The following is a 25,936-nucleotide window of genomic DNA, read 5'->3' as shown; positions in this document are numbered from 1 at the left end:
TTGATAGAAAATTTGGACAATGCGTATAGTATAGTTACGGTTGAACGTTTCGATAAATAGATAAATAAAGAAATAAATAAATAAATAAATCTTTCTAAATATGTTTCTTCGTTGAAAATAGTCAAATTGATAATAAATGCAAAAGGCTTATTGTGGTGTCTTTCATCACGCAATGAGCAAACATCGACGGTTGGCTGGTTGAATGGGAATTCAGGTTGATCGAACAATTCTTGCGAAACACTGCCAAACCGTCGAGCTGCAGTTTGTTTGCTTGTTGATCACTGGTTAAAGCTTCGCGAAAGCCGGTCGCGAACACGGGAATGTAATTTGGCTCGAAATGGTTTTGGTCATGGAAATAAAATTGTTATTGCGTGGTTGTGTTGATGTTCCTGTATCGACAAACGACAGGAAACGTAAAACAATAGGTATTCTTTCCACTGTACTCACCGCACTGTTGCTTATCATGGAAATGAGAACCAGTGTGGCGTTACTAAGCAAATGTGGAATTGTGTATTGCGAGACAAAACTTTCACAAAAGTTTGAGCGTTTGTTTGCGTTTTTGGTATGATAGATAGTACCGAGCAAGTAGCTGGAAGGTTATGAACATTTAACATATGAATTGGTTTGCAGTATGCCCATGGGAGAAAAGGATTGATGCTTAGCAAATATTGCATATTGCATCATTGAATTAGTTTGCTTTTATACCACATATTTTGACGAGAATGCATCTGAATAAAGTTAAAGTATGTTAAATGCTCGGCTGTGTTCATACAGTATGATAGAACAATATAAAAGTGCTAGGGTGATTTGGATGGGAATTGAGACACGATCTACAGTTTAGGAACTAGTGTTTTGTAATATTATGTTATGTTAAGGATACAAAAAATCTCATGCTTATGCGTAAAATTCTGCGTATTTTATTTTTCAGTACTCTGGCATAAGAATCGGCCCAGTCGTTAAACGTGACGTTATGAAAGCATCGACCATGTTGGAGCATGAAAATCAGTAAGTAAATGATTAAGCATACGTTGGAATTATTACTGTTGATATAGGTTCTTAGTTAATTGAACACCAATTAAATTGTTACATTGTTTTTAAATTAATGTGTTGTCTTTCTGTAAAATGTTTTTTCTCATATCAAAAAAGAGCCACACACGTCTTAACCATTCATTCGTCTTAACCAGTGGGCGATTGATAGATGCGCCTTATTGGATTTAAGACGAGTGTGTACAATAAATCAAATATCTCGCTACATATTGGAATACATTTTTAAAACCTAATTTTATACATAAATTAAAAATACATGTACTAAACATTTAAAAAATCCAAAGAGAAAGCATCCATACGTAACATAATCATAATATTGTATCTTCCCAGGTATGCTACTATATTAGCTTTCGATGTGAAGGTTGAGAGAGATGCTCAAGATCTGGCAGACAATTTGGGTGTAAAAATTTTCCAAGCGGATATCATTTACCATCTGTTTGACAAGTTCATGGCCTATCGTGAAGAAATCAAGCAGCGCAAACGGGACGAATTTAAAACCATTGCCGTTTTCCCCTGCAAATTAAAGGTAAATGGATGAGTTTGTTAAAGGCCATAAGGTAACAAAAAAATCTATCTCATTACAGATTCTACCCCAGTGTGTGTTTAACAGTCGTGACCCAATCGTGATGGGAGTGATGGTTGAGGCTGGTATCGTCAAGGAAGGTACGCCAATCACAGTGCCTAGCAAAGAGGTATGTAAATTTTGTACCTTAACACCAGTATCATATTGTGTTGTACTAAAATACAATAACAGTATTATGAAATATCAGATTAACACAGCAGTGAAAGTTACATATAACTTGATGTCCATTATTTTTCTATGAATGCATAAATGAATATTTCCATTTATCTCCATCGTCATGCTTAAATCTGTATGAGAGTCATCTTCGTTCAGAATCTATTAGAAAATGACAATTAGTGAAGGACAAAATGGGCCTGCAGTCGGATTTGGATTGATCCAAATCCAGTTGCTTTCGGATTCGAATCCCGATCAGTTCAGAATCAAACATACTAGGAAAGCAAACAATTAATCATAAGATTTATCAAAACATAAATCTGGCAACAACCAGAAAACTATGGAAACCCCAATATACGTCTTTTGCCGGTACGTACATTGACGATCGAATGCTTATACGTGTAGCTATGAAGACAGCAATGTTAGTAGCTAGAAGCTAGGGTTGCTTATTAGCTTTCTTTTGTAGTGTAAGTACTTTGCTCTACAAATCAAGAATGGTAGTGAAACGAATTCAATGGCAAACATTTCAGTTTGCTGAACGATTCGTTGGGAGTAGTCGGATTCGAAGCCATATTAATTTCGGAGTCGGTTCCGGATTAAGAAAGTCTGAGTCGGAGTGGATTCACGAATCCCATCTAGAGCTCCCATCACTAATGACAATCCCAATTGGATTCTAGCAGTGGAAGGCTAGATTCGTTTAAGCAGACGAATGAGCAATAGTGACAACTTAAAAATAATTTAAAATTAATAATATTAGCTTAAACAAGTTTTACTTGATTCAATCCGGTAGATACTATGTTCTTCATTTCATTTTATAAGAGTATAATATTCTGTAAAAGTAGTAATAAAACCTGCTTACAGTAGTAACTTTTTATCTTTCAACACTTCGATTTATAAGCATCAGAAATGGTTTTAAAACCTTTATCTTCAAAGTAATGTTTTAACGTTTTGCGTAAAACGAAATTGCGTTTATATATCTACTTCGTGTTGTCGTAAAAAATCATGTTTTTGGAGGGACAAAAAAGCTAAATGATAATCTAATGAAATAAAAAGCAAACATTGTGAAACAATGATACGACGGAGTTGCTGAAACAAAACAAATCAATGAGAAAAAAATCATCTGCTGTATGAATCCCACAGTCTAGACACATGTGTACGTAAAGTCACGCAAATTTGTGTTCTATGCGTACACGGGGAAACAACAGTCCGACCGGAAGGAAGTGGCTAGTAGTAAGACCGTACGGGAGGGGTAAATAACGAGATCCGGAGCAAACATATGCTTCGCATTCTGTATCGTGCGTTAGCACCGCAGCTGATCGTAAATTCTTCATTTCCTCTAACGTCGTATGGAGTCGTATGGAAGAAGAAGGAAGCCTCTGTAGTTAAGCGTGTGGGGGATTAAATCGGAAACAAACCAACAAACGAATAAGCGAACAAACACACGCAAAAGAATGAACAAGAAGGAATGAACCAAACATAATTTCCGGATGTTATTCTTCCGGTCTTTCATTTAAGAAAGCCGAGGTAACAAGGAAGGCAGGGTAGGGTGGTTTTGATCGTTGTTCCGCTTTCGACCGGAACTATTCCGCTCATGCTACGAGGCAGGTTTCTTCATTCTTCTTCTATACTTTTGAGCTGCTTCTTCTTGCTGCTGTGGTAATCGGTTGTTGGTGTTATTCTTATTCTGTTTTACTTCCGGCCTATGTCAATGGGACGGGATGGTAACTAATGGAATGGAATTTAGAAAAGTACATGTTCGTGTTATTCCGTATCCGTTCCGATCGCCTGTCCTGCTTGCGCTTGTATCTGGTATCTATAATTTATCTACTTGTCTCGCCTTCTGGCTGACCTTCTGTACTTCCGGTTCTTCCGGTCGTAAAAACTCGCGAGACATCTGTTTCGTTCGATTGCTGGCTTTCTCAATGGAACGATTTTTACTACGAGCGTTGTGTGAATGAAAAGTTCTGTTTTGAATGGGGTTGGCTAGAATAGCGTGAATGAATATTCCCCTCTCTTCCGATGCTCGTTAAATGTGTCTTGTTCTGGCAACTGTGCAATGCATTGGTATGGATTTAAGAATGCCATACTATGCAATTACTATATGACATAATTTCCCATTCCATGGCCCTAAGACCTTTAGGAAGCTGAACTGAAACCCCAATCGCAAATGACGATTTCAGAATACTTTTAAATTGTACGTGGGTCATGCGGATGGAATGTATTTATTATTTTTTTTTTTTCTTTGGCTCAACAACCGTTGCCGGTCAAGGCCTGCCAACCCACTTGTGGGGTTGGCTTTCAGTGACTTATTGATATCCCCCCATAGCAGGATAGTCAGTCCTACGTATGGCGGCACGGTCTATTTGGGGCTGGAATGTATATTCGTATAAAATAAATTGTGTTCTCTTGGAATTATAAACTGTAAAATTACGATGTGGTTAAGTAGCAAAAAATATTTAGTTTGTTTTGTTAACCGCTGAGGGTTATTTTATTTGTAACCGAGAGGGTTTTTTAAACAATGGCAATAGTGTGTCAAACCTATTAAATGATTTGCTAGTTTCAAGTAATACTGGCAAAAAGCAGCTTATTGTTATGTCCCCGTGTGCTTTATTTATTGCAACTTGTTCTCAATAGAATATGTAATTTTGAAGCGAATTCATCCAGTTGATTGAAAACAACAAATCCTTTTTTTCATGTCTTATTCATCGAGTCCATACATATATATTCATTTTTATCGATCCAGCGCTACGTTATGCTTTCCAAGGGCGTTATAGAGATACTGTAGTCGGGACACTAGAGCTGAATTCTTATGTTCCTTCTTTTCCTTTGGTAATTAACTTCACGTTTACATTTTCTCTGTCTGACTGTCTGTCTGAGGTCAGGTGTCCTAATGTAAAGAAAATGAATGGAAGTAGAAGTGGTTAGACATGCATTTTATACCGTATTTTAGCGTGTAAAACGACCACCTACCTTTTAGGACAAAAATGATCAAAATCAGGTTGAGGTATCGTTATACGCGGGTAGTCACTTTTCGATTGCAAGGGAATGCAATTTATGCAGGTTGTAATAATGAGGGTGACATAATTGTAAATTCGTTTGATAATAGAAATGAGGACGAAACGGAGCAAATTTTATGAATTGTAATGTAAATCATGAATAATAACACAAAAAAAATATTTTTTTTTTTGTAAAACTATGATAAACCTAACTTTTTTGCAACCTTTTGAATAATTTATCAGTGGATATCAGTTTATTTATCTTTCTTTTTCTTTTTCTATTTGGCGTAACGTCAATACGCAATACGCGGACATACCGGCCTATACAGGCTTTCGAGACTTAATTCATTACCACGCAGCAGGATAGTTAATCCTTGCTCCGGGGGGATGGTCCATTATAGGCTTGAACTAATGACGGACATGTTATTGGGTCGTGGGGGTCGCGTTACACACGCTAAAACACGGTGCATTTTTGTGTTACCACTAGAACTACCGGATCATTCGTTTTGGATGGCAACGTTTAAATTCAACCTATTATTAATTATTGGTACTAGTATGCAATAAGATGGGGTTATATGTTAATTTATGGTTATTTCGAATTTAAATCAAACAAAAATTAATTCTAGGAATTCTAGCAGAAATTATCAATCTCTCCCATTTTCGATTAATTTTGTCGAAAAGATATGCAGGCGAAAAGAGATGATCTAAGCTCGATAGAATTATTGTACGTTTTTCTTTAGTGGGAATTTTTGAATGTTTATGTGAATACAGGCATGCAGAATCGGCAGAGCCTTAAAAACACATTTGTATAATATTAAATTTATCCATATTTATAAAGTCCATTAAAAAGGCAAAAAATGAAGCAGTATACACTATCTGCAGTGTACAAAAGAGGAATGAAATAACTAAAACAACCAATCGACGATTCAGCGCTTCCTGTTTTGATTTTACTTTTTCTTGCCCTACGGGAGGTTGCTCTACAGGTAGCTGATTGAATGTGGCGCGCTTGTGCTTGCATCAGATCTCTTGTGGAAGTTTATGCTTGATCCAAAGCAACTAACCATCGTCCAGTCACCGGATGTTGTTGGCTCGGTTTTTTTTTGTGATGCAGCACTCCACCTTGACTGAGTAGTGACTTCTCCACACACTTCATCCATCAGATTTGGCGTTTCTTTCGTTCTTGGTTGTTTGGATTTGAAGGAAATTATATATTATGCTAGCCGCTTGTCACATGTTGCACAGTTACAGTGATCGTGATTTTTGTGCTGCCCACAGCCAAATATACATATTCAACCTATTAATTATTGGTACTAGTATGCAATGAGATGGGGTTATATGTTTATTTATGGTTATTTCGAATTTAAATCAAACAAAAATTAATTCTAGTAATTCTAGCAGAAGCACAAGCACGTACACATTCTATACTATACAAGCACGTACATATTTTGCGTGATCAGGCACATGATAATTACGTGATCGAAGTCTTTCGAGCTATATGTCGGACTCGAACCTGTCCGGCGTTGTCCTCACAAGAGGTTTAGTAAAATGAGATTATAATAAGGATAGCAATTTAAAATTTAAAATTTTATAAAGGTTTACATTTTACACGAACTAGATAGATGTTGCCCTACATTAAAATACCAGATGGGTACATCATGCAAATAGATTGTAACGGAACTTATTCACATACAACGCTAGGGTAAATACCAATGTGGTAGGGCGAATACCAATAAAACACGTAATACACTCAGTAACTTGACAGGGCTAATGTTTACGCAAAACAGTAAATCAGCTCAAAACATTTAATCGCAATACTTATTGTCAGTCCATGGCGTATATACATATGTATATGTACTTTGGATTAAACAATTCAAGAAACATAAACCCAGAACATTTAGAAGAGAGCGTGTGAACCTCACAACCGATTGGTTCTCTTGGAGCATCAATCTATAGAAAAGGAATCTGAAATAATTTCTGATCTATGAAAACTTTAAAACGTTCATCATCGTATGCCTCTTGGCATATTATCTACTCTACTTCCATATGTATTTCTACGTGTCATGGTAACCATACGAAATTTTCGTGACATAGTGCCGATGGGATCTAGCGTAGTTGATGATTTGATATTCATCACAGTCTGACACATGTGTTACGCAATTCAAAATGATCTTTATGTCCGACCATGGCCACACAATACGTGGATGGAGTCGGTCGTGTCGTGTGTTTTGCACGCTAGCCATACTAAGCAATGGAAGGGAAAAACAAAACATATCTTCACATTTTGCTGGCCCCACCGGTTCTTTCCCATAACCACAGACCGTGAACAGCAAACGTTAATGCGCAAGGCAAAATGCTCTGGCCATCCCCCAAACTGACAATCTACACCAAATAAAGCTGTGCTAAGCTATAATGCTAAATAGAAGAAACACATAAATGTGATGTGCGTAAGAACAAGCCCCTAAGGATGTGATATTGGATAAGAATTTATTACATTTGTTAATAACCAAATGAATTGACGACCATCAATTGAAAATAAATGAGTTTTATGTCTGCCTGTAGTGCACTACTGAAACTACTGAAATACTGAAACTGAAACCAATTCAAAAGTAAATAAAAACAATAATTCAGCAATACGGTCTTGCCCTTCCAACTGAGAAAAGTGGTTAGTTTATTTAAGTATGCTTTGTGTGTTGCTCTGAGTGTACCGTATAGCCTGTGGAGGATTGGAGATGTTTAGTGTAAACTTATTAGTTTTAAAAATTCAAGTCAAAAAAACATACAAAATGAAAAGTTTTCATCAATCTATTTCTCATTATTAACATCAAATTGTTGTTACATTATAACATTAGCACCAGTTCCTTATTACTGTTTTATCATACACCTTTTGTTAAGATTTGATTTCAATTTATGAAATATAAAAAATGGTGTAAAATTGTGAAATAATTTACATAAAGGTAATTTTTTCAAACAATTTTTTTATTCTGTAAAGCCGTGTGATCGTATATTTCATAGTACATGAAACATTTCACTTTTTACATGTATCACCACGAATACAATTGAATGATGATCTACCCGGTTAATTGAGGTTAAATTGAGCCGATAAAAAATAATGAAAAAATCTTCATATTAATAATTTTTTGCCTATTGCAAAGAAGTTTAAATTTTATTTTTAACAAATTGTAACGGTTTAGTATACACATGTTTGAAATATTGCTTCAAATATGATACAAATCGTCACCAGTGCCATGCGTATCGAAAATTGTATTGTGCAGCACGCTTTTGTGTAAAAATATGTTTGTGCAGTACATATATTTGACATTTGATTGAAATTTTTTCGTCTACGAGAAAATGTCCCTGCGGCGAATATAGCTTACTTCCGTACGAGTGTATCGTTGTTTACGTATCGCTGTTATTTGTATACACAATGATAAAATAAGGAATAACGAGATAGCGATTTTATAACTCTACATTGGCACCTCAATGTCTAGTAGTGATTAGAAGTACATGGGCGTTCCCATTGTCCAATGTTCGAAGAATTTCTGTTATCTGTTCCATTAAACTGCTATACGAAACTGCTAGCAGGATGTTTTATGTTGTGGTGAATAATAGATTCGTTTAATTTGCATGTAATTTCCGTAATGTACAGGCAGTGATTGATAAAACTAAACAATGCTATACCCAGAGTTAGACAGAGACGAACGTTTTGAATAGTTACAATCTCTAATCAGTTGCATGATGTTTGATTTGCATTTTCTTGTGGTTGGTGTTTGTGGAATCAGTTTTATATACTAGGCAAAATAAGTTTTAAGCATTGGCACAGATATTATTCATAAATCTACATGAATGGTGTTCGTTCGTAAATTTCAAACATACTCACCGTCTCCGGATGTGCGAGACTGGTGGTGAACGAAAATAAACGTATTCGGATGCCCCTTAGGCAGCTAAACACTGCAGGAGATTTATTTTTCATTCGAATATTATCTTAAAATAGCTCTTCATTTATCATCTCCAAACGGATTTTCCCAACTTGAATAACACGTTAGATGAGGATGGTAGAGAAAATTTTGTTATATTAGAAAGTGCTTTACTTAATTTTTTTACTACATTTATAGTGGCAAGATGACATCGATGAACAATGTGCGACTGTGCGCACATTCTATGTTGTTTTTTTCCTTCCATGGTTAGTGAATGAAAACGACTCTCCTACGGTACACTCAGAGCAATTTTCGTTCGATACGTGTTATGAATGGTTTCAGTTAGGTTGTGGCTGTCTCAGTTCATTTGAACCTTGTCATTGTGTGAGTGTATTGCGCCACCCCAGGAATGTTTATATTCCAGGGTTTTCATTGACAAATCAGACTAGTCTCTCTTAAGGGATTCGGTAAAATGTTTGAGATAAATAAAAGATTAATATACGGAAAGTTGCTAATTTTCTTTACTATCGTTTTTTTTATATTTTGTGCTGTTTATTGCTCGCTACATCTGGTCTTTCTCTCTCTCTCTCTCTCTCTCTCTCTCTCTCTCTCTCTCTCTCTCTCTCTCTCACACACACACACACACACACATACACACACTCTTTTCTTCTCCCTCTCACTCTTGATTGTTCCCTCTCCAAAACCAGTTGCTCTCATTGAGCTATCTTTTCTCTCATTAGAAAAAAAAACTGTGCGCATGATGTAATAGTTCTGTCCTTTTTGTCCTGTTTACATGACAGCTTCCACTATATAGTTCACAGTAAAGTTTAAGGGCGACCGCTTGTGTTCCAGCGTGCGCGCACTCAGTGGAAATATAGTTCATTCATGAAAAGATACCTTGATTATTTTAGTTCTGAATCGCTGTACATCTTAATGCATACATTTTCCATTCATAAAACCATTAAGTAGCACCTTTAAAAAATACCTTGTGCGTTATTTTTTCATGCCTTTTTATCATTTTTTTTCCAAATTATTTTTGAAAAATATATTGTTTTTATGTTGTAAGACTCCGTTGGAGCCAAAGCCTCTCTAAACTGTTCAAACAACAACAATTTGGAATGAGTGAAATTTCAAATCACGATTTAATTAGAAAATACTAACTGAGTATATAATAATTCTACAGCTATCTTTTATTGAAGCTTGATATTCGTTTTTAAACAGTCAAAATTGAAATGGTGATTAATTAGTCAAACATATAGCCTTTATTACCTTTATAAAGGATTTACGCGCAGCATTAAAGACTCCGCATGCGGCCCGTGGGTCGTAATTTGGAGACCCCTGTTTTAAAATGAAATAACAATAAAAATGGTCCGTTTACACCTATATTTGAATGTCCTTACATTAGATAAAGTAACGTAAAACGATACTGAACTTTTATTTAACCATTGCTGCACTCATAAATTCCCGCGAAATTAGGTGGGCAAGTCTCAGGGCGGATTACGGGGCACTAAGTGAGGATATGTAAACCTGATCCTCAAAATCGTATTGTAATAGTTTATGTTCATCATACAGCGCCTACCATAACTATATGGGCAGTCGTTTTTCGTACTGTGCAAAACAGTGAACAACACTGAATGGTGCAAAATACTATTTTACATTTTTGTATTTTATTAAATTTTAGGACCATTGTTATACAACGTATTACAAAACCGATTTTAGGGTCCTACCATCACTATACAGACACTTCGAAAAATAGGTTTTCTATACTAACTAACACATTTAAAAATTGTCTCGTAATACGTAAAATACTCCGTTTTTGGAAAACTGATTACGCAAAATACTTCGTGTTTGGAAAGCTAACTGCTATGGATCTAAACTGTTACAAGCTGATCATTTAAGAGTGCTATTTGTGTAAAAATCAGATCATTTATCCTTTTTATTGTTTCATTGAAGTGCGCAAAGTTTGAAGTAAATGGAACCACAAAAGTAGATATCAAAGTTCTCATTTTTTTACTTTCATTATTCCTCAAATGTGTGACAAACAAACAGAAAGTTTTGTGTCATCGAAAAATTATATCGAATGAAGTTATGTCTGACGGAGTAATTCAATGATCGGAATGACGGAATAATGATTTGATCAATACTAGTCCAACCAAAACTGAACGAAGATGTGCATATTGCATCCGATGCACAATTTAGATTTGTTTGAAGTGTGATGTTACGTATTTCACAGATTACGTATCTCAACATCTAAAAAAAGTTTTTCGTCCCTTTTTTCACAAACCTTAGTGCAATAAAAAGTTTGATGTCATTTGAATCAATTTTGTATACACCCGGGCAGTAATGGGTTATCCTAATTTATGCTAATGCAGTAGTCTCCAACATGTGGTCCGCTGACTGCTTGTGGTCCGTGGCGTTAAAAGAAGTGGTCCGCGAAGTAATTGATTGTTCAAAAGTAGGGTTTAGTTTAATACATATCGTGCAATTATTTCCCACAATCAAGATTACATTTTCAATAGGCATGTCTAGAATAAGATTTTTACAAAATTTTTGATCAAAAAGTTTTGAACGAAGTCTACAAAATATATGCCCTCAATATATGTGGGCCGCACCATTTTCAACGCCAAATGGTTCGTGATCCTAAAAAGGTTAGAGGTCACTATGCTAATTAATAGAGTTATGGAATTAGTAATAGAATTATGAACCAACAATCGAAACGTACAATCCGCTATCGATCCAAATAGCACGCACTACTTTAAGTCCGTCCTCGGTTTGTTTGTAACCTACCAGGTTTAAATTAATTGGGGTTGTCAAATCAAAACAGGTGCTTTTAGGTGTACTGCAATTTTAATTATCTAAAAATCAAATTTTAGTATTCAGTGCGTCATATATGTTAAACAAACTGTATAATATGAAATATGTGTAGATGTCTCATGTCCTTATTAAATGTGTAACTGCAGTTGTCATCACGATCTTCATTAAGATTGTGTCCTGTTAAGTCGTGCGCCAGATCCATTAATTGGTTCTTGACAAGCTACGTAAAGGATGTCAGGGAATACCATTGTATTCGATGGAGTATGACCCGTTTTTTCTTGATGAAACTATGTTGGTCGCCTTGGATGTGTATGGCTTGGTGGGTTCCGCTGAGGATTTTCCGATGTCACCACTTGCTCGTACAAAATATTTCAATATACCTATCAAAGTAATATTATCGTAAAGATACTTCCGTCCTTCTCAAACCTGTGTTGGGGTAAGAGGTGGGACATATCATCATCATCATCATCATATCTTAAGTATCTTAAGCTAAGCTTTTCTTTCGTCAATTAATCGCAAACCCGTCAAATGTATGTAACGTAATTGATGGATAACGCCCTATCACGAGCAGGGTCGTTAATAAATATTATCACGTGGATGTTGTACTAACGGCTTATCATTACAAATCATATTTTTCACATTGTCGCTACCCCAACCATTTCCACCTGTTTTACAGCTCATTGAGATTGGCGTATAATCTGATTTTTACCAATAAAATGCATTACGAAAACGGTTCGTTTCTTTAAACCATGAATACTATAACCGCAATGGGCGCAATGAAGACAATAGAAAATAAGATTAAATATTTAGGTTTTAAGATGTTACAATCGAATTATTTTATTAGTGTGTATTTGGTGTGCATCCCACGAATGAGTGGAATTTTAATATTATTTTCTTATTTTATATATTTATTTGTTATTATTACTACTTGTCTCGAAGTGTATAGTTCGTGGATTAAAGGTGTGTTTTTTTTCAATTACAGTTTACAGACATAGGCGTCGTGACGTCGATCGAAGCTAACCATAAACAATTGGAAAGTGCTCGAAAAGGACAAGAAGTGTGCCTCAAAATTGAACCCATACCAGGCGAGACACCCAAAATGTATGGTCGTCATTTCGATGAAACCGACATGCTAGTTAGTAAGGTAAGCTATACAAATACTAAAATCATACTTTGTATTTAGATACGCGCAATCTACTGAATTCACGCTGCACCCGCTCTACAGCAAAAATCAATGAATGTTTTATCTTTTTGTACTATTGGGATGTTGTTGTTTAATTTTGGGGGTTTGGTCTAATAACGTTTCCCTTGAATCTATTTTTGTGAAAGGCGATTCTAATGCATTTTGCGACTGCGTGTTGTTTATTTTAAGCCAGAGCGGTAATAGCATCATCCGCCTGTTTGCTTTGCTAACGTTACCTGTTCGTATAGTTTTACAAGCAAGTACTACCAACCACAACAACGCTAGAATTAAGGTTGGGAGTCTTATATTTGGAAAAAGGGCAGCCTCATTAATGCGATGGTGAATGGTTAAAAATAACTCGCGTGTTTTTCAAACCCGACTTTTTCGATATTTAAATAGGTTTTTGTTGACGAAACATGTGTACCTGTATTAAAAATACTTCGGATGAAAATATACTACTACCGGCACACGTGTGGTCATGTTTTGCTGTAATTTTTTTTATTGCTACTCCAGTATTGTTTCTTTACTGATGCTGGTTGACGGTTGTTGGGTAAGAATAGAAGTAAGACCGTTCATGTTCTGATGATTTTATTATGCTTTAACCATTCTTACATAATAATGTTAAAGTTATTTATTTTATTTAAATTCACATTGTTACGGCCTCGGCTGTTTTTTGTAATAATAAAGTTGTAATTACAGCATTGTTTATATATTCCTCACCAGTATGTATTATTATGCAATCCAATATATTGATGGTGGGAATAAAAAAACAAACTTATTTTACTAAGCCGTGTTGTGTTGGAAATGGGAAGTGCATATTGATGACGAAAAACACGCTGCACTATTCACTGACGTCATCCGAAAGCGAGTTATCAGGTCAAACCTAACCAACTATAGCAGGATGTTCACCTAAAATAGGTCATCGATTCCCGTGACCATTTGCACCTATGCCACGCGCTCTGTCTTGATTTTCTTTATTTGTGGTATGAATATAAATTATTTATTACAATTTGAATAGTTCTACAACTTATCTTCCATTCCTTAAACAATTTGTCTACAATTATATTTGAAGAACATGCTTGATTTTACCTGAGCATAGAAAATATAAAATATTGTGTGTATTTTGCTGAAATAAAAATCACTTGTAAGTTTTCTTTTCATAAAAATATTAGATGAAATCTCGATGGTCTACCATTCTCTATAGAACCCTTGAGTTTTCTCTTGCACAAGACTCACTGTATCTATTTCCAATTCCAATGCTGTATAAATGTCGGCGTGATAAATAAATCTAATTTGTATTTGTTTATACAAGTACCAACCCGTATTTTGCACCGTGCGACTATCGATCGATCCAATGACGTCATCGTTTAGGTACACTGGCATATTCTCGCTGTTAACAAGTTCTTTGTCTGTTTCTAAAGTGGAACTGCTTATGCGTGTTGAACCTAACGATGTGATCACAATGACCTTTAAGTTCCAGCAAAATAGTATTTATTCCTCATCTTGTATCACATTTATCAACTAAAAATTGTTAATAAGCTTTGCAAAAATGTATGTCAGTATACATTATATATATATATATATATATATATATATATATATATATATATATATATATATATATATATATATATATATATATATACAAGAGTATATATTTAATATTTGACTCATTTAATTGAGTACTCCTGAACAATCCACACAAAAAGAGGTACGGCGCTATATAGTGTAGTACAATATAATAAAGTAATATTTTTAGAAGTAAATGATGTAAATGGGATGATGGGTTTTTTGCATCAAAACATACATTTCAACTATGACGTCAATGGAAGACTAAACAACTGACACCGCACGGGTGCATTGATCTCTATCACCAACTGCCATGCGCAGTAGGAAGACATTGAGGAAGGACGTTAAACACAGGGGCTTGGCGCTGTCTTTAAGGAAAACCCGTGTGTTGGTCTATCAGAAATAACATGGCACACATTTTCCCACACACATGGCAATATAAAAAATAGACGTTTGATATCCTGAATCGCGTGAAATTTTACGCCAGCATTCATCAACAGCAAAAATATAATCTTAAAGGCACATAAAGCTCATTTGAAAGCATCCACATCAGTACTAAATCAGTAGTAAGCATCATCAGTTGGTGACTGTGTTTGTGGGAAGGTTTCATTTTATTTTTTTCAGCTTCCTTCATATTCTTTTTCCCCCCATATTATTTACTAATTAATTTTACGTACAAAGTAATAGTTTATGAAGTAATTATCATTTTAAATCAGTTTTCAAATTACCATTCGGCGAACCGCGCTCTTATTCTCTCTCTTCTCTCAAATGTGCAACATAAACTGGAACTAAGCTGAAACTGGGCTAAGTGTAAAGGCAAAATAGTATATGTTTGTTAAATTCGTAATGCTATGCAGTAAGCTGAACGAATTGTGAGTAATTTTAAGATTTATTATATTATTATATTGGCAAAATACATGCAAACTATATAGAGTTCGTTGAAAACACCAATGAAATGTCATATTGTAAGCTCTAGAGCATTTCTTAAGGGTTGAAATAATGTTAACAATAATCAACGCACCGCGAATGAAACAGTTTTGTTAGTTCTGAAACTTCCAACAATAACCTACAGGGTTTTTTGTCCAAACCCTTTACGATAGAATGCATGTATTAAAATTAATCTAATGGAATTATTCTATTTATAATTATTCATTTATAGTTATAGTTTAATTCATTTAAAGTTATTAACTGATTTTAGGCATTTATTTGTTCATAATTAATTTCAATTCATCGCACACATCCTGGCTCAATCAGAGTAATTATCCCCTTGACGATATATTCGATATCCCGTTCCTGGCTAAACTCATAACATTTGAAAGTAACGAATATTATATATCGACTTCAAGCAACGAATTTTTGTTTGCATGTAATATAAAGTAGTGAATAATTGGTATATCTATTTATCTATTACCATTTGTTAAGCTTTTGAGTCAACGTTAAAGAAATACCTCTCAATGTAACTTAGTAGTAATCTGAATACTGGACTTTCCATTTTTAATCCAGCGAAAACATTTAACTCTGTTTCAGACACAACTTAAAAAAAAAAAATACAGTGTAAATACTAACCACATTTGTTTGACATTTGACATTTGTTTGTCCATAATGACCTTAAGCAACATATTTTAAAACATCGTTTAAAAATATACATGAAGGCGGTTACATTTTATAGGAAAAAAATGACACTGTTAATGATTTTGCTCTGTATCTCATTGGGTAAACCACTTTACACTGATATCTGGACTGCAACCGATGCATTAACATCTTATTCACGAAAAACAATCATAAATAGGCGAATTAGTAACAAATATAAATTAATAAAATAAAATGTTATGGTAATATATTAAAAATTACTAGATTTAAAATCAACATCAAAAGTCATGAAAATGTATTGTGCGGGATAAAATGGTCTCGCAATGGGGCAAAATAGTCATCTATCAAATGTCAAAGCAATTAAAACAAAGGGGCAAAATGCACCACAACATTGGCCCTAGGGTTTTGGTTTAAGCTCTTCCATCTAGGTAGAATTGTTAGAGCAGAGATTTAAGTTTAGTGTTAAAGTATTTTGTTGAAAATTTAGTAAACTGCTGGAATATTTCAATAATTCTCGCGATGTCAGTATTTTTTCTTTTCGATAGAGTATATATACAGCACAGTTTTATGTTGTAAAAATAAACTTAAAGCCAATATATTGTAGCGACCTTAGCTTACAGCACAATTTCAGCATGCTGCTGCTTTTAAAACATGCCGGTCATTTTGCCCCAAGCTGGAATGACCATTTTGCCCCAAGTGAAACATTTTACAAACTTTATCTTAAATGTTTTACATTAAATTAAAATGGTTACTTTTTCACGTAAATCATAGATAAATATCATGTACCTAGATACACATCCTTTTTTCTGTCATTGGGGCCCTTCACGATTCTAGTCAGCTTTGTGTATGGAGATTGACAGTTGGAGGCTGAAATCATGTAAACACTCCATACAAAACCACACATAAAACTAGCCTGCAATTTTCAGTTTAGATTATTCTAGCCTCCAAGCTAGAAATAGATTCGAGTACCTAAATCTTTTGCTCAAACAAGCTTTCTGGAAGCTTGACGAATACATAAAACACTCTTAAAATCTTCATTCAGAAACAGAAGCGATAAAAATCAGCTTTCTAAATTCATACACCTTGGGATAAGCCCACCTGTACATTATACCCACTTTGATAGCTGCTCGAAAACTGCTATACAATGCAAACAGCTGACAGGCTAAAATTTCAGCCTACGAACTTAAAACGGAAAGGGCCCTATTATGTGTTAAATTCTTACGAAAGCTTATTTTCGAGACGGTGAAAATAACATAGTTTTGAGCAATCATTTAATTTGTTAATTTTTTCAATTATCTTAGGTTATGAAACGTTCATGGTTGGCCAATAATGCAGTAGTTTCGCCAATAATTTCACCCCACCTATCTGTTTTGCCCCACGTTCCACATGTTACATTTCATTACAAAAAAATCTTTTAACAACCCGGGGTACAACGTCGATCACAATTATGTATCCACATGAGTAAGGAAATCCGAACAAAATCCTAATAACAAATAGATGATTGTTAAACATTACATCTAAAATCTTCTTCACATTCTATTGTCCACTATATTCTTGAAAGCGTAGCAAGTGTTTATTTCTTTATTTTTTATGTCGATATTGCTTTACAATAAGTTTTACTAGAAAAACTTCCATTTGTGTATTAATTTGGATTTAGAAAATGTGGTTTTGGCTAGTCTTGCTCAAATACAATTTATCGTCTAAAAAGTACTTCGAGGCACGCTACTGCAAATATCATAAACCCAACCCCTGTGTTAAAGTATACACCACCGAGCATTGACGTCATTGTTGACCTAATTTTCTAGCAGTGAGTTGAAGGTTGGGGTTCATTTCCGGGAGTTGGATCCTGTGGGATCCATGCCTCGTTCTCTCAAGGCCGTCCCCTGAAGGCTCAGCATTGAAGCGCGATGGGCATTGAACATATAGCAAAAGCAGCATCGGGATAACAACATCGGGAACAAGCAAGCCTGCCAGGGAGGCTCGTTTGATATAATAGGCTTGCCACGAAGGCTGGGCTGGTTAGCTGAAAGCTAAAAATATCTCTACAGCTCGCCTTATTTATATTCGCTCAATACCTTCCTCCCGATCCTTGTTGTTTTGTGTTTCCTTGGTGCTGGTGGTAGCCGTATTCGATAGGGAACTGGGCCCACCCCAAGCCCGTTATAACGGCATTTCTCCGTAATCCAGTTCCAATTTCACCGGCCGTAGTAGGGGATGTGGCATGTATGCTAAAAATAGCTCAACGTATTGTACACGGATATCAGGTTGTTGTTATGGTTTCCTGACTTTACTATATAGCTTATATACAAGACGTGGTTTGAATTATCACTGTTTCATCAACGAAGCAAAATGAATTTTATAGGATATAAAACTGTAAACATCACAACAACAAAAAATTATTCAGGAGGAACGGTCCGAAAAGGCCTGATTGCTTAATTTACCCTTATATGCTTTGATATGCTTATTGAAAGAGTAAATAATTTCAATATAAATCAATCATAGCATTGATTCTCTTTATTGTAAGCCTAAGAGTGTATCTTTAAAATGTTCTATTTATTTTACTTATCGTATTTGATAGATAAATAAATACAATTTCAAATAAAAGTACACCCAAGCAACATTCATACGAGGCGGCCGGGGCCCCCATATATAGTATGAAGCAAGCGTGAATCAAATGTTCAGCCATCGTATCCCAGTGACCTACTTTCACGGGCACGGGCACGATTCCCAGGATTTTATCGATTTTTCGAGCAGCGAGCGCATTCGCATCAAGAAAACAATCCTCCTTCCCCCTGTACATTCCTGCGGGGTTTTGAGGAATCTGCCCTCCGTGAGTGTAGTTGTACATAAGCATATCCACAACCATCGAGGGCTGCCTATGTACGCTTCTGTGTGCATTTCGAAATTTCGATCTCTTTCGCACACCGAGCCCTATGTTATGTTATGTACGGTTCTGTCCTTGTTTTACCCGGGGACTTTTGCGCGGGCTCGCTTCCTTGCCGATTTAGTACTAACTTTCGCTAGTAGTGTTTCACCATTTCCCTACCACTAATATTAAGCTCAGCGATCAGGAACGCAGCACAATTGAGCAGGTTGCTTCCTGGGTTGTTGGTGGGCCTGGCCTGGTGTATCTGGTCGTCTGTGTAGCCATACAGCAAAGCCCGCCAATGTTATGTACACACAAGTATCTTCTTATAAATATCGTTATGTTTTCACGAGCCCGACCTTTTGCAAACCTCGAAACGATACATAACCGACCCGGCGGCGGGCTGGTTCTGGAAGGAATAACGTGTTTGGGTGTGGAATGTTGTGGATTACAGTTTGTGACGTCGAACTTAACAATTCTGGGCATAAACGGTGGGTAGTAGCAGCATGAAGGTGGTTGTTGTAGCGGTTTGGTGGGAAATTTGGGAAAAACTTCCGAGTGGGGGTTATCATACCAGAAACAGCTCCAAGCGATGACGTCAATCGGAACCAACACCAATTCCTAGCATCGGTCCTACCCCACCGTTCCGTGTGCAAGGATAGCACCATACTTCTGTGCTATTGTTACTTTTCGCTTTAGAAAATAATGAATTGAATACAATAAATCCGAAATGAGGTTTAAATTAATTGAATGATTGGAATTATTGTATAAAAATCTTCTCTATTTTATTTTGCTATGTTATGTTTTAAAAAAGTTTTCGACGATTTAGATAAAGTGATGCGATCTAAGTTTGTTAGTGTATTAAGAGAATACTATTTGTTCTTGTCATAGGCGTATATTTCCATTCTAAATATTATTTATTATTGTTAGAAACTAACAAAGATAACCGAATTTTTTAGGCTTAGGCGTGGTGCCAAAAAATTAGTTTTTATTTTAGGCGTTTTGTGGCTTGTTCTCTCGGGTGAATTCGATTTACTGAAAGGGGCAGAAACTGCCTTTCGTTCCCTATTTAAACTATTTTTTGTCCTATCCGCGATGCGCTTGGCTGACAGTTCGGCGGAACCCTACAACGGTTACAACAATTATAGTTTACATACTTTAGAATACTTCTTTACTCTATTGTACTGATGAAATAGAGTAATTTAACAGATTGTATTGGTTATTTGACCCGAAATGTTTGTGACGAAGTGAATCTCGAGGAGAAATATGCGCCCTTTCCCTGTTTATTGGTTCATCTTTCCAGTTCAAGGACACCACTATCGATTGAAGCCACATGATCAATCAATAAATGTGTTTGTCAATGAACGTGTGACCTCTATTGCTCTTCATCACGAATGATTGCTGACATTAGGAGAGTTAAAACCTCAATTGCTTATGTTTCACTGTTTTCGTTACACGTAACTCTTTGCTGTAGTATTGAATAGTTGTTGTTTTTTTTCTCTATTTTCAGATTTCCCGTCAAAGCATCGATGCTTGTAAGGACTATTTCCGGGATGATCTTTTAAAATCCGACTGGACGCTTATGGTGGAGCTGAAGAAGACCTTCCAAATATTGTAGATTGTGTTTATTCATGTTGCCTTCATTTAGATATTGTGTTTTTTTTTATATTATTATTTTTTATTTTCGGTATATTTCCTTAATGCTCGACACACAAAGTACACACAAAAAGGAACTATCCCATTGTGATGTTTCACAAACTTAGTCATGCCTTGCTCTATCAATGCTAGTCCGGCAAGTGCGAGTGTGTATCAGATATAATTTAATATCGGTTTTAATGTACTACACATTTGAGTTTTCATGTTTCTAATTATAAAGTTCCATTGCCTGTTGCGAAAGTTTTTCCCTGCCACCGTCGCGTATTGACGCGCAATTGTAATAGTTTCCTTCCTAGAATTGTGTGCAATTGTTTCGAAACGTGTTTCAAATTGTCCGTAGGTGTGATGTGTAATTTCATGATATGCCAAAACTGATGTTTAATTTTTTGGAACAAAATTAAACCGATACGCAAATATTGTCATTGATACAGAAGGCAGCAATGTATTGAAAAGCACATGCTCATGCTAGGTCGATTTGAAGAGATACAGTATCGTCTTGTTTGCAAACATAGATTCGTAAAAATGTACAACTGACATCACTCGATGTTTTATTTACAGAATGGAAGAAATTCGTGTATGATTGGGTAAGTTTTATATAGTTAATGATTGATTAAACAATAAGCAACAAATGTATATCACAAATCGTGTATTTATAGTACAGACACAACGACATAACCATTTTTTGTACTGTTCGCTTTTCAATTAGTATTTTATTTACTACGTCGAATTTGAAAAAAGAGACTTAATAATGTGCAATTCGGTTTTATATGTTTCTTTTGTTTAATTTTGAGGCAATTGTGCCACCTTAAGCATTGCGTGTTATCATTCAATAAATTTTTTTATCAAAAGCCGATTTAAATCTCATAGCCATTTTACATCTATTTCCCCGCTTATAAAAGAGTTTCAGTTGAAATAAGTGCAAAAATATCTATTTTGGATGTGTTTTAAAAAGGGTTGAAAAAGACGTTGTTTTTTGGGCTATTGGGCAAGAATGTATGGGGCAAGACGTTAAAAGATTCATAACTCTTTCAACATTTTTTAATCACGAATCTCTTGAGATCCATGAAACTCTTGTTTAATGGGCAAAAATATGGGCAAAAATGACCCATTCCTTAAAGCTCAGATTGCATTTAATTCATACTATCATTTGTTCGATTTTAACACTCCTTTATCCCTCTTCCGTTCTCGTCTTCACTCTTCCTCATCCTTATCCTTTCCTTAGTAATTAAGAAACATTGTTAAGCCCTTGAGGCGGACATTTGTAGAAATAAATAAATAAATAATGTAAAGGTTCATAGAGAACTAGGGGATATTTTTCTTCTTGGCGTAACAATCTACGTTGTCATGTTAGCCAATACAGGGCATTCGAGACTTCTAGGCAAGTACCACGCAGCCGGATAGTCTATCCTTGCTACGGGGAGACGGTCCAAAAGAGGCTTGAACTCACGACGGGCATGTTGTTAATTCGCACAAGTTAACCACTGTATCGCATGGGATCGCACAATTCGGTTTGGCATATCATGGAGCTGTGAAGCATAGACAAACAATTCTGTAATCAAAATACTTAAACAATCAGATGCGCAAGTTACATAGACACCAACACTTTGTAAAAGAAAGGCAACATTAAGTACCAGCGATAGCAGCAGCAATATGACGTTTGCGAAAATAAACGACTTACTGAGCCACATATGGTGCTGCCATTGCCATCAGGCAAACGCAACCACAGCAAACGTCGTGGGGCCCGCCCGCCCGGTCAGCAACAACTGGGTGCCGTCCATTGACCACATGCGCGCAAAATACACGACGCGCGCGCATACCTAAGCGTACTTGTTGCGCTTCCGGTGGGGTGTTGAATTCCTGCCCAACGAGTCTCGAAATTCTATCGAGCACAGCAACAATTGAATGCGAAAGCGCATCCGGTATTGATTTTTGTTTCCTTCCACTGGTTGTTCCAGTGGTGTTGTGCGCACCGTTGTGATGCCAACGCGCGCGTCGGTGTCAGCAACTTCCATCAAAGCCATCCGGCGGATTAATTTTTTTTTTTGGTTTTGTTTTTGGCTGCAATGGCTGACGTCACTCGGGCAGACCATCAGACAATGAAAAAAAAATATATATATAATTATAAATTTCACGTCACATTGCTTTGACGAATATGTGTCGTCTCATCAACCTCTGTGTGTAATAGATTATCGTGTGGGATAGGATACTCCTAAAACTGAAGTAAGATTTGCGTGCGCTTAGCATGCAATATACTGGTGTCCGACGACCTATCCGTCGCGGCACGGTACACCTCTATCGTAATGCACACTTACTCTGCTACTCTGCCATGGACAAAATGCGTTGGCGAAGCAGCGTTCCTACGCAGTCGCTCCAGATGTTTGTAACAAGACTGTGCAAAGTGAAAGTCCCTGTCATCGACTACTATTTGTGTAGGAGGTTCCCCCTTAGTTACCGGTAATGCAGCGAACGCAAGCTTAACCATAACGTTTATCGCCGTACGACAATCCCACGTTAAAGCTCTCGCCTAAAAAGAATAAATGTATGATGAAATGCGCTGGAAAGTTGTTACGATGTTACATTAATATTCATAACATTTTTCATAACGCATAGTTAGCGGTTGGGTGGAAAACTACAATCCCACGTTAAGTACAGTGGATTCGTTGACCCAATCTTTATAATGAATCAACTTTGTTTTAATTCGCATTTACATTATTACAGTAAAGCGCTTGGAAAATGGCTAACAATTTCTGCACTTTTACGAATCCACTGTGTAGGTATGGATAAAAGTAGGGTGAGTAGTAGAGTGGTCATTGTTAATTTGTAAAAGCACATCATATGTCATCATCCATTGTTTTTTGTTTTTTTTTGCATCCTTAGCTGTTGTCGCTTAGAGATGCCAACCCCAGCGCCAAAACCAAAAGCCGTGACGATTATTGAAATGGGCAAACGATTGGTGTTGCATCCGGCATTGGATGACGACCACCTTTGTGAAATGAGGTGATCCGTTCCCGTGCACGGAATGTCTAATTGTTCGTTGCATGGTGGCGTTGGGAATATGTCTGGCACAACCAAATCTGCATAGTGTATATAGCAATTCCAGGAAAGTACAAAGCCATACAGGAGTATGTTGAACGTGGCGTTGTGCCTAATTTTCTTTTGGTTGAATGCTTATCCAATCAATCATTAATCAACTGAATCGTACCCGGTTTCACCAGCTGGCAGCAACACGTAATTTTAATGTATAAAAGTAATTAAACGATTTTTAGTTGCTTTCACTGACTCTGGCTGACTCGCTGTACTGTACTCTTCTTAACCAATCTGTGTTATTCACTCTATATTCACTACAATTTGCACTATATTCATGTTGCCACACGTGGGTATCTTTACGCTTCTGGCCAATACGCGCAATTAATCCTTCTGCCAAGACCTTTGAAAGCAAACCATACCACTACCATTGGCTCGATTACTCGCTTGCCAGTGATTCGCTCTTCGCTGCTCAAAAAAGTATCTCTGAATTGCAGGAAAACATTCCCGTTTGCGTGCTGTCCACCAAATACAAAAAAGCGTCCCAAAATCGTACAAAGAACGCAGTAAAAAACATAATGATGCACGCAAACCTAAGGGAGGTGCGGAAGAATCGTACAGGGGAAAATGGGTGAGAGAAGAGAGCGGTGATGAGGGGGAGGGGGGAGGGGGGAGGAAACATGAGATATCAAAACATTTTGTTAGCCGAGGCGTGGATGTTTGGAATCTCATTTGCATGCAACATTGTTGTGATGATTTACAAGCCTCCGCACCCGGCAGAGCTTATTGGCGTATTTTGCGCGGGCATGCGCATAATTTTAATCTCCTTTCGCTTGCGCAACGCGACGCATCTATCACACCGCACGTATCATCACCACGGCGTAACCTTACGTTTCTTGCGCGCGCGTCCGTACGCATAGTGTGTGCGTTGTACAGGCTCTGCAGTCTGAAGAGAGCGTGAGGGCAGGAAACTGTAAAAAAGTCCGCCGAGAAGAAGGTAGCCTATTTTTTATGCTTAAAAAATTAAATCCTTCTAAAGATCGGAAAGCTGGCATATTATTCCTTCCATATGAGCAATACAAACTGATAGGCGCAGACAGGTATTGAAGGGGGCGATTATGGTGGCATTTTTTATCTATTACGACTGCTTTTATGCTACAGTTTCATTTTTGAGTTGAGGCTATAATACGCAATAAATGCACGCTGCACTTAACTTGTTCGCAATGAAATCATTTGCGAATATTGTGGCCAGTTTTCATGTAAAACTCAAAAGTTGATGCCATTAGATTGATTATTTTTCTGAGCATCGATTTAGTTTTTCAAGTGGAAGAATTTTATAATTTATCTGTCATATTTTGGTCAAAATGTTCCAAAACACCATTAATTCGAGGTTAAACAAATTGTATAATAAAAATGGACAAAATTAACACATTATCTTACAAATTATCTTCCAATGGACAGAACAGAAAGCAATGAAAAAGTCACATCACGGTTGATTTTAAAGGACTTGTTCTAAACGTCCCTTAAACTGGTGCATTTTAATTTAAGGGAAATAGCCCGAAACCACGATTTTCGAGTCCTGAAAATGTCAATTGGGCAAATAACGAATAGTAAATTGTCCTACGAAAATTTTGTAAACAATTTTTTTATTGCACCAGCAATTGGTGGTAAACACCAACGTGTAGGCAAGATGTGTAGTGGAATAAATCATGGGTAATCCAAAATATTCTAACATTTTAGGCATTTCTTACTGCACATTGTCTTTCCTTCAAATATTGTTTCTGTACTAAAATATGGAAAAATGTTTGCTTTTACACCTATTTTCAATTAAGTGAATGAGAATTAATAAACTTATCTTTGTATACAACATAACAACAGCAACAACTGTCGTAAAAAGGGACAAAGCTGGGCAAACAAATTAAATTTTACAGACAGTAATAATAGCATAATATGCATATGTACCATAAATTTATTCGAATGGTGTTGATATCTCAATAATAATTAATTCCAATAATCTTATGGCAGTTGGATCTGTCTGCAATGTGCTAATAATGTTGTCATATTTATTGAACGTATGTATTTATCGTAACCATTCGTTTGACATCAACATGTATCATTATAGAACAATATTTTAGGGATCTTTTACGATTATTGTACGCATGATATAACCCAACATTTGACTCCTAATATTTGCTTAAAAAGTTCTTTTTAAATCTAGTAATTACCTACACGACTATGAAAAAGTTCGCCGAAACGCAATGCTAACCCCTGCAAGATCATGTAGGTCATGTTGAACATGTTGCGGCAACATTTCTAGACTTTCCTGCTTATGTAAAAAAAACTGTGCATATTTTTGCACACAGAAATGTTTTAAAATTAAATTGAAATTATTTTGCATCAATTTTGATATACAACAATCATTTGAAAGTAATAAATCGATTTGTTTCTCTTGCAACAATTTTCCTCCCGCAACATTTTTATAAACCCTGTCCTAAAACGCAAAAGTAGCCCACAACATCGCATCTCAAATAATACTATCAG

At 36.2% G+C, this 25,936-nt stretch overlaps 1 protein-coding gene across 1 annotated transcript in view; it reads left to right on the top strand.

Moving 5' to 3' along the window:
* LOC121592862 (eukaryotic translation initiation factor 5B) overlaps positions 1–20,905 on the top strand; it is a 33,857-nt gene extending 12,952 nt beyond the window's left edge. Inside the window, exons 4-8 of the mRNA XM_041914706.1 lie at positions 929–1,005; positions 1,378–1,573; positions 1,632–1,739; positions 12,490–12,651; positions 20,226–20,905. Coding sequence (XP_041770640.1) covers positions 929–1,005; positions 1,378–1,573; positions 1,632–1,739; positions 12,490–12,651; positions 20,226–20,333 — 651 coding nt within the window. The 3' untranslated portion in view covers positions 20,334–20,905. The remainder of the gene's footprint in view (positions 1–928; positions 1,006–1,377; positions 1,574–1,631; positions 1,740–12,489; positions 12,652–20,225) is intronic.
* Positions 20,906–25,936: the final 5,031 nt, after the last annotated feature.

Source organism: Anopheles merus, chromosome 2L (genome assembly GCF_017562075.2).
Source record: "Anopheles merus strain MAF chromosome 2L, AmerM5.1, whole genome shotgun sequence".
Lineage (NCBI taxonomy): Eukaryota > Metazoa > Arthropoda > Insecta > Diptera > Culicidae > Anopheles > Anopheles merus.
The sequence above is the reverse complement of the archived record's forward strand: the minus strand, read 5'-3'. Positions and strand labels throughout refer to the sequence as shown.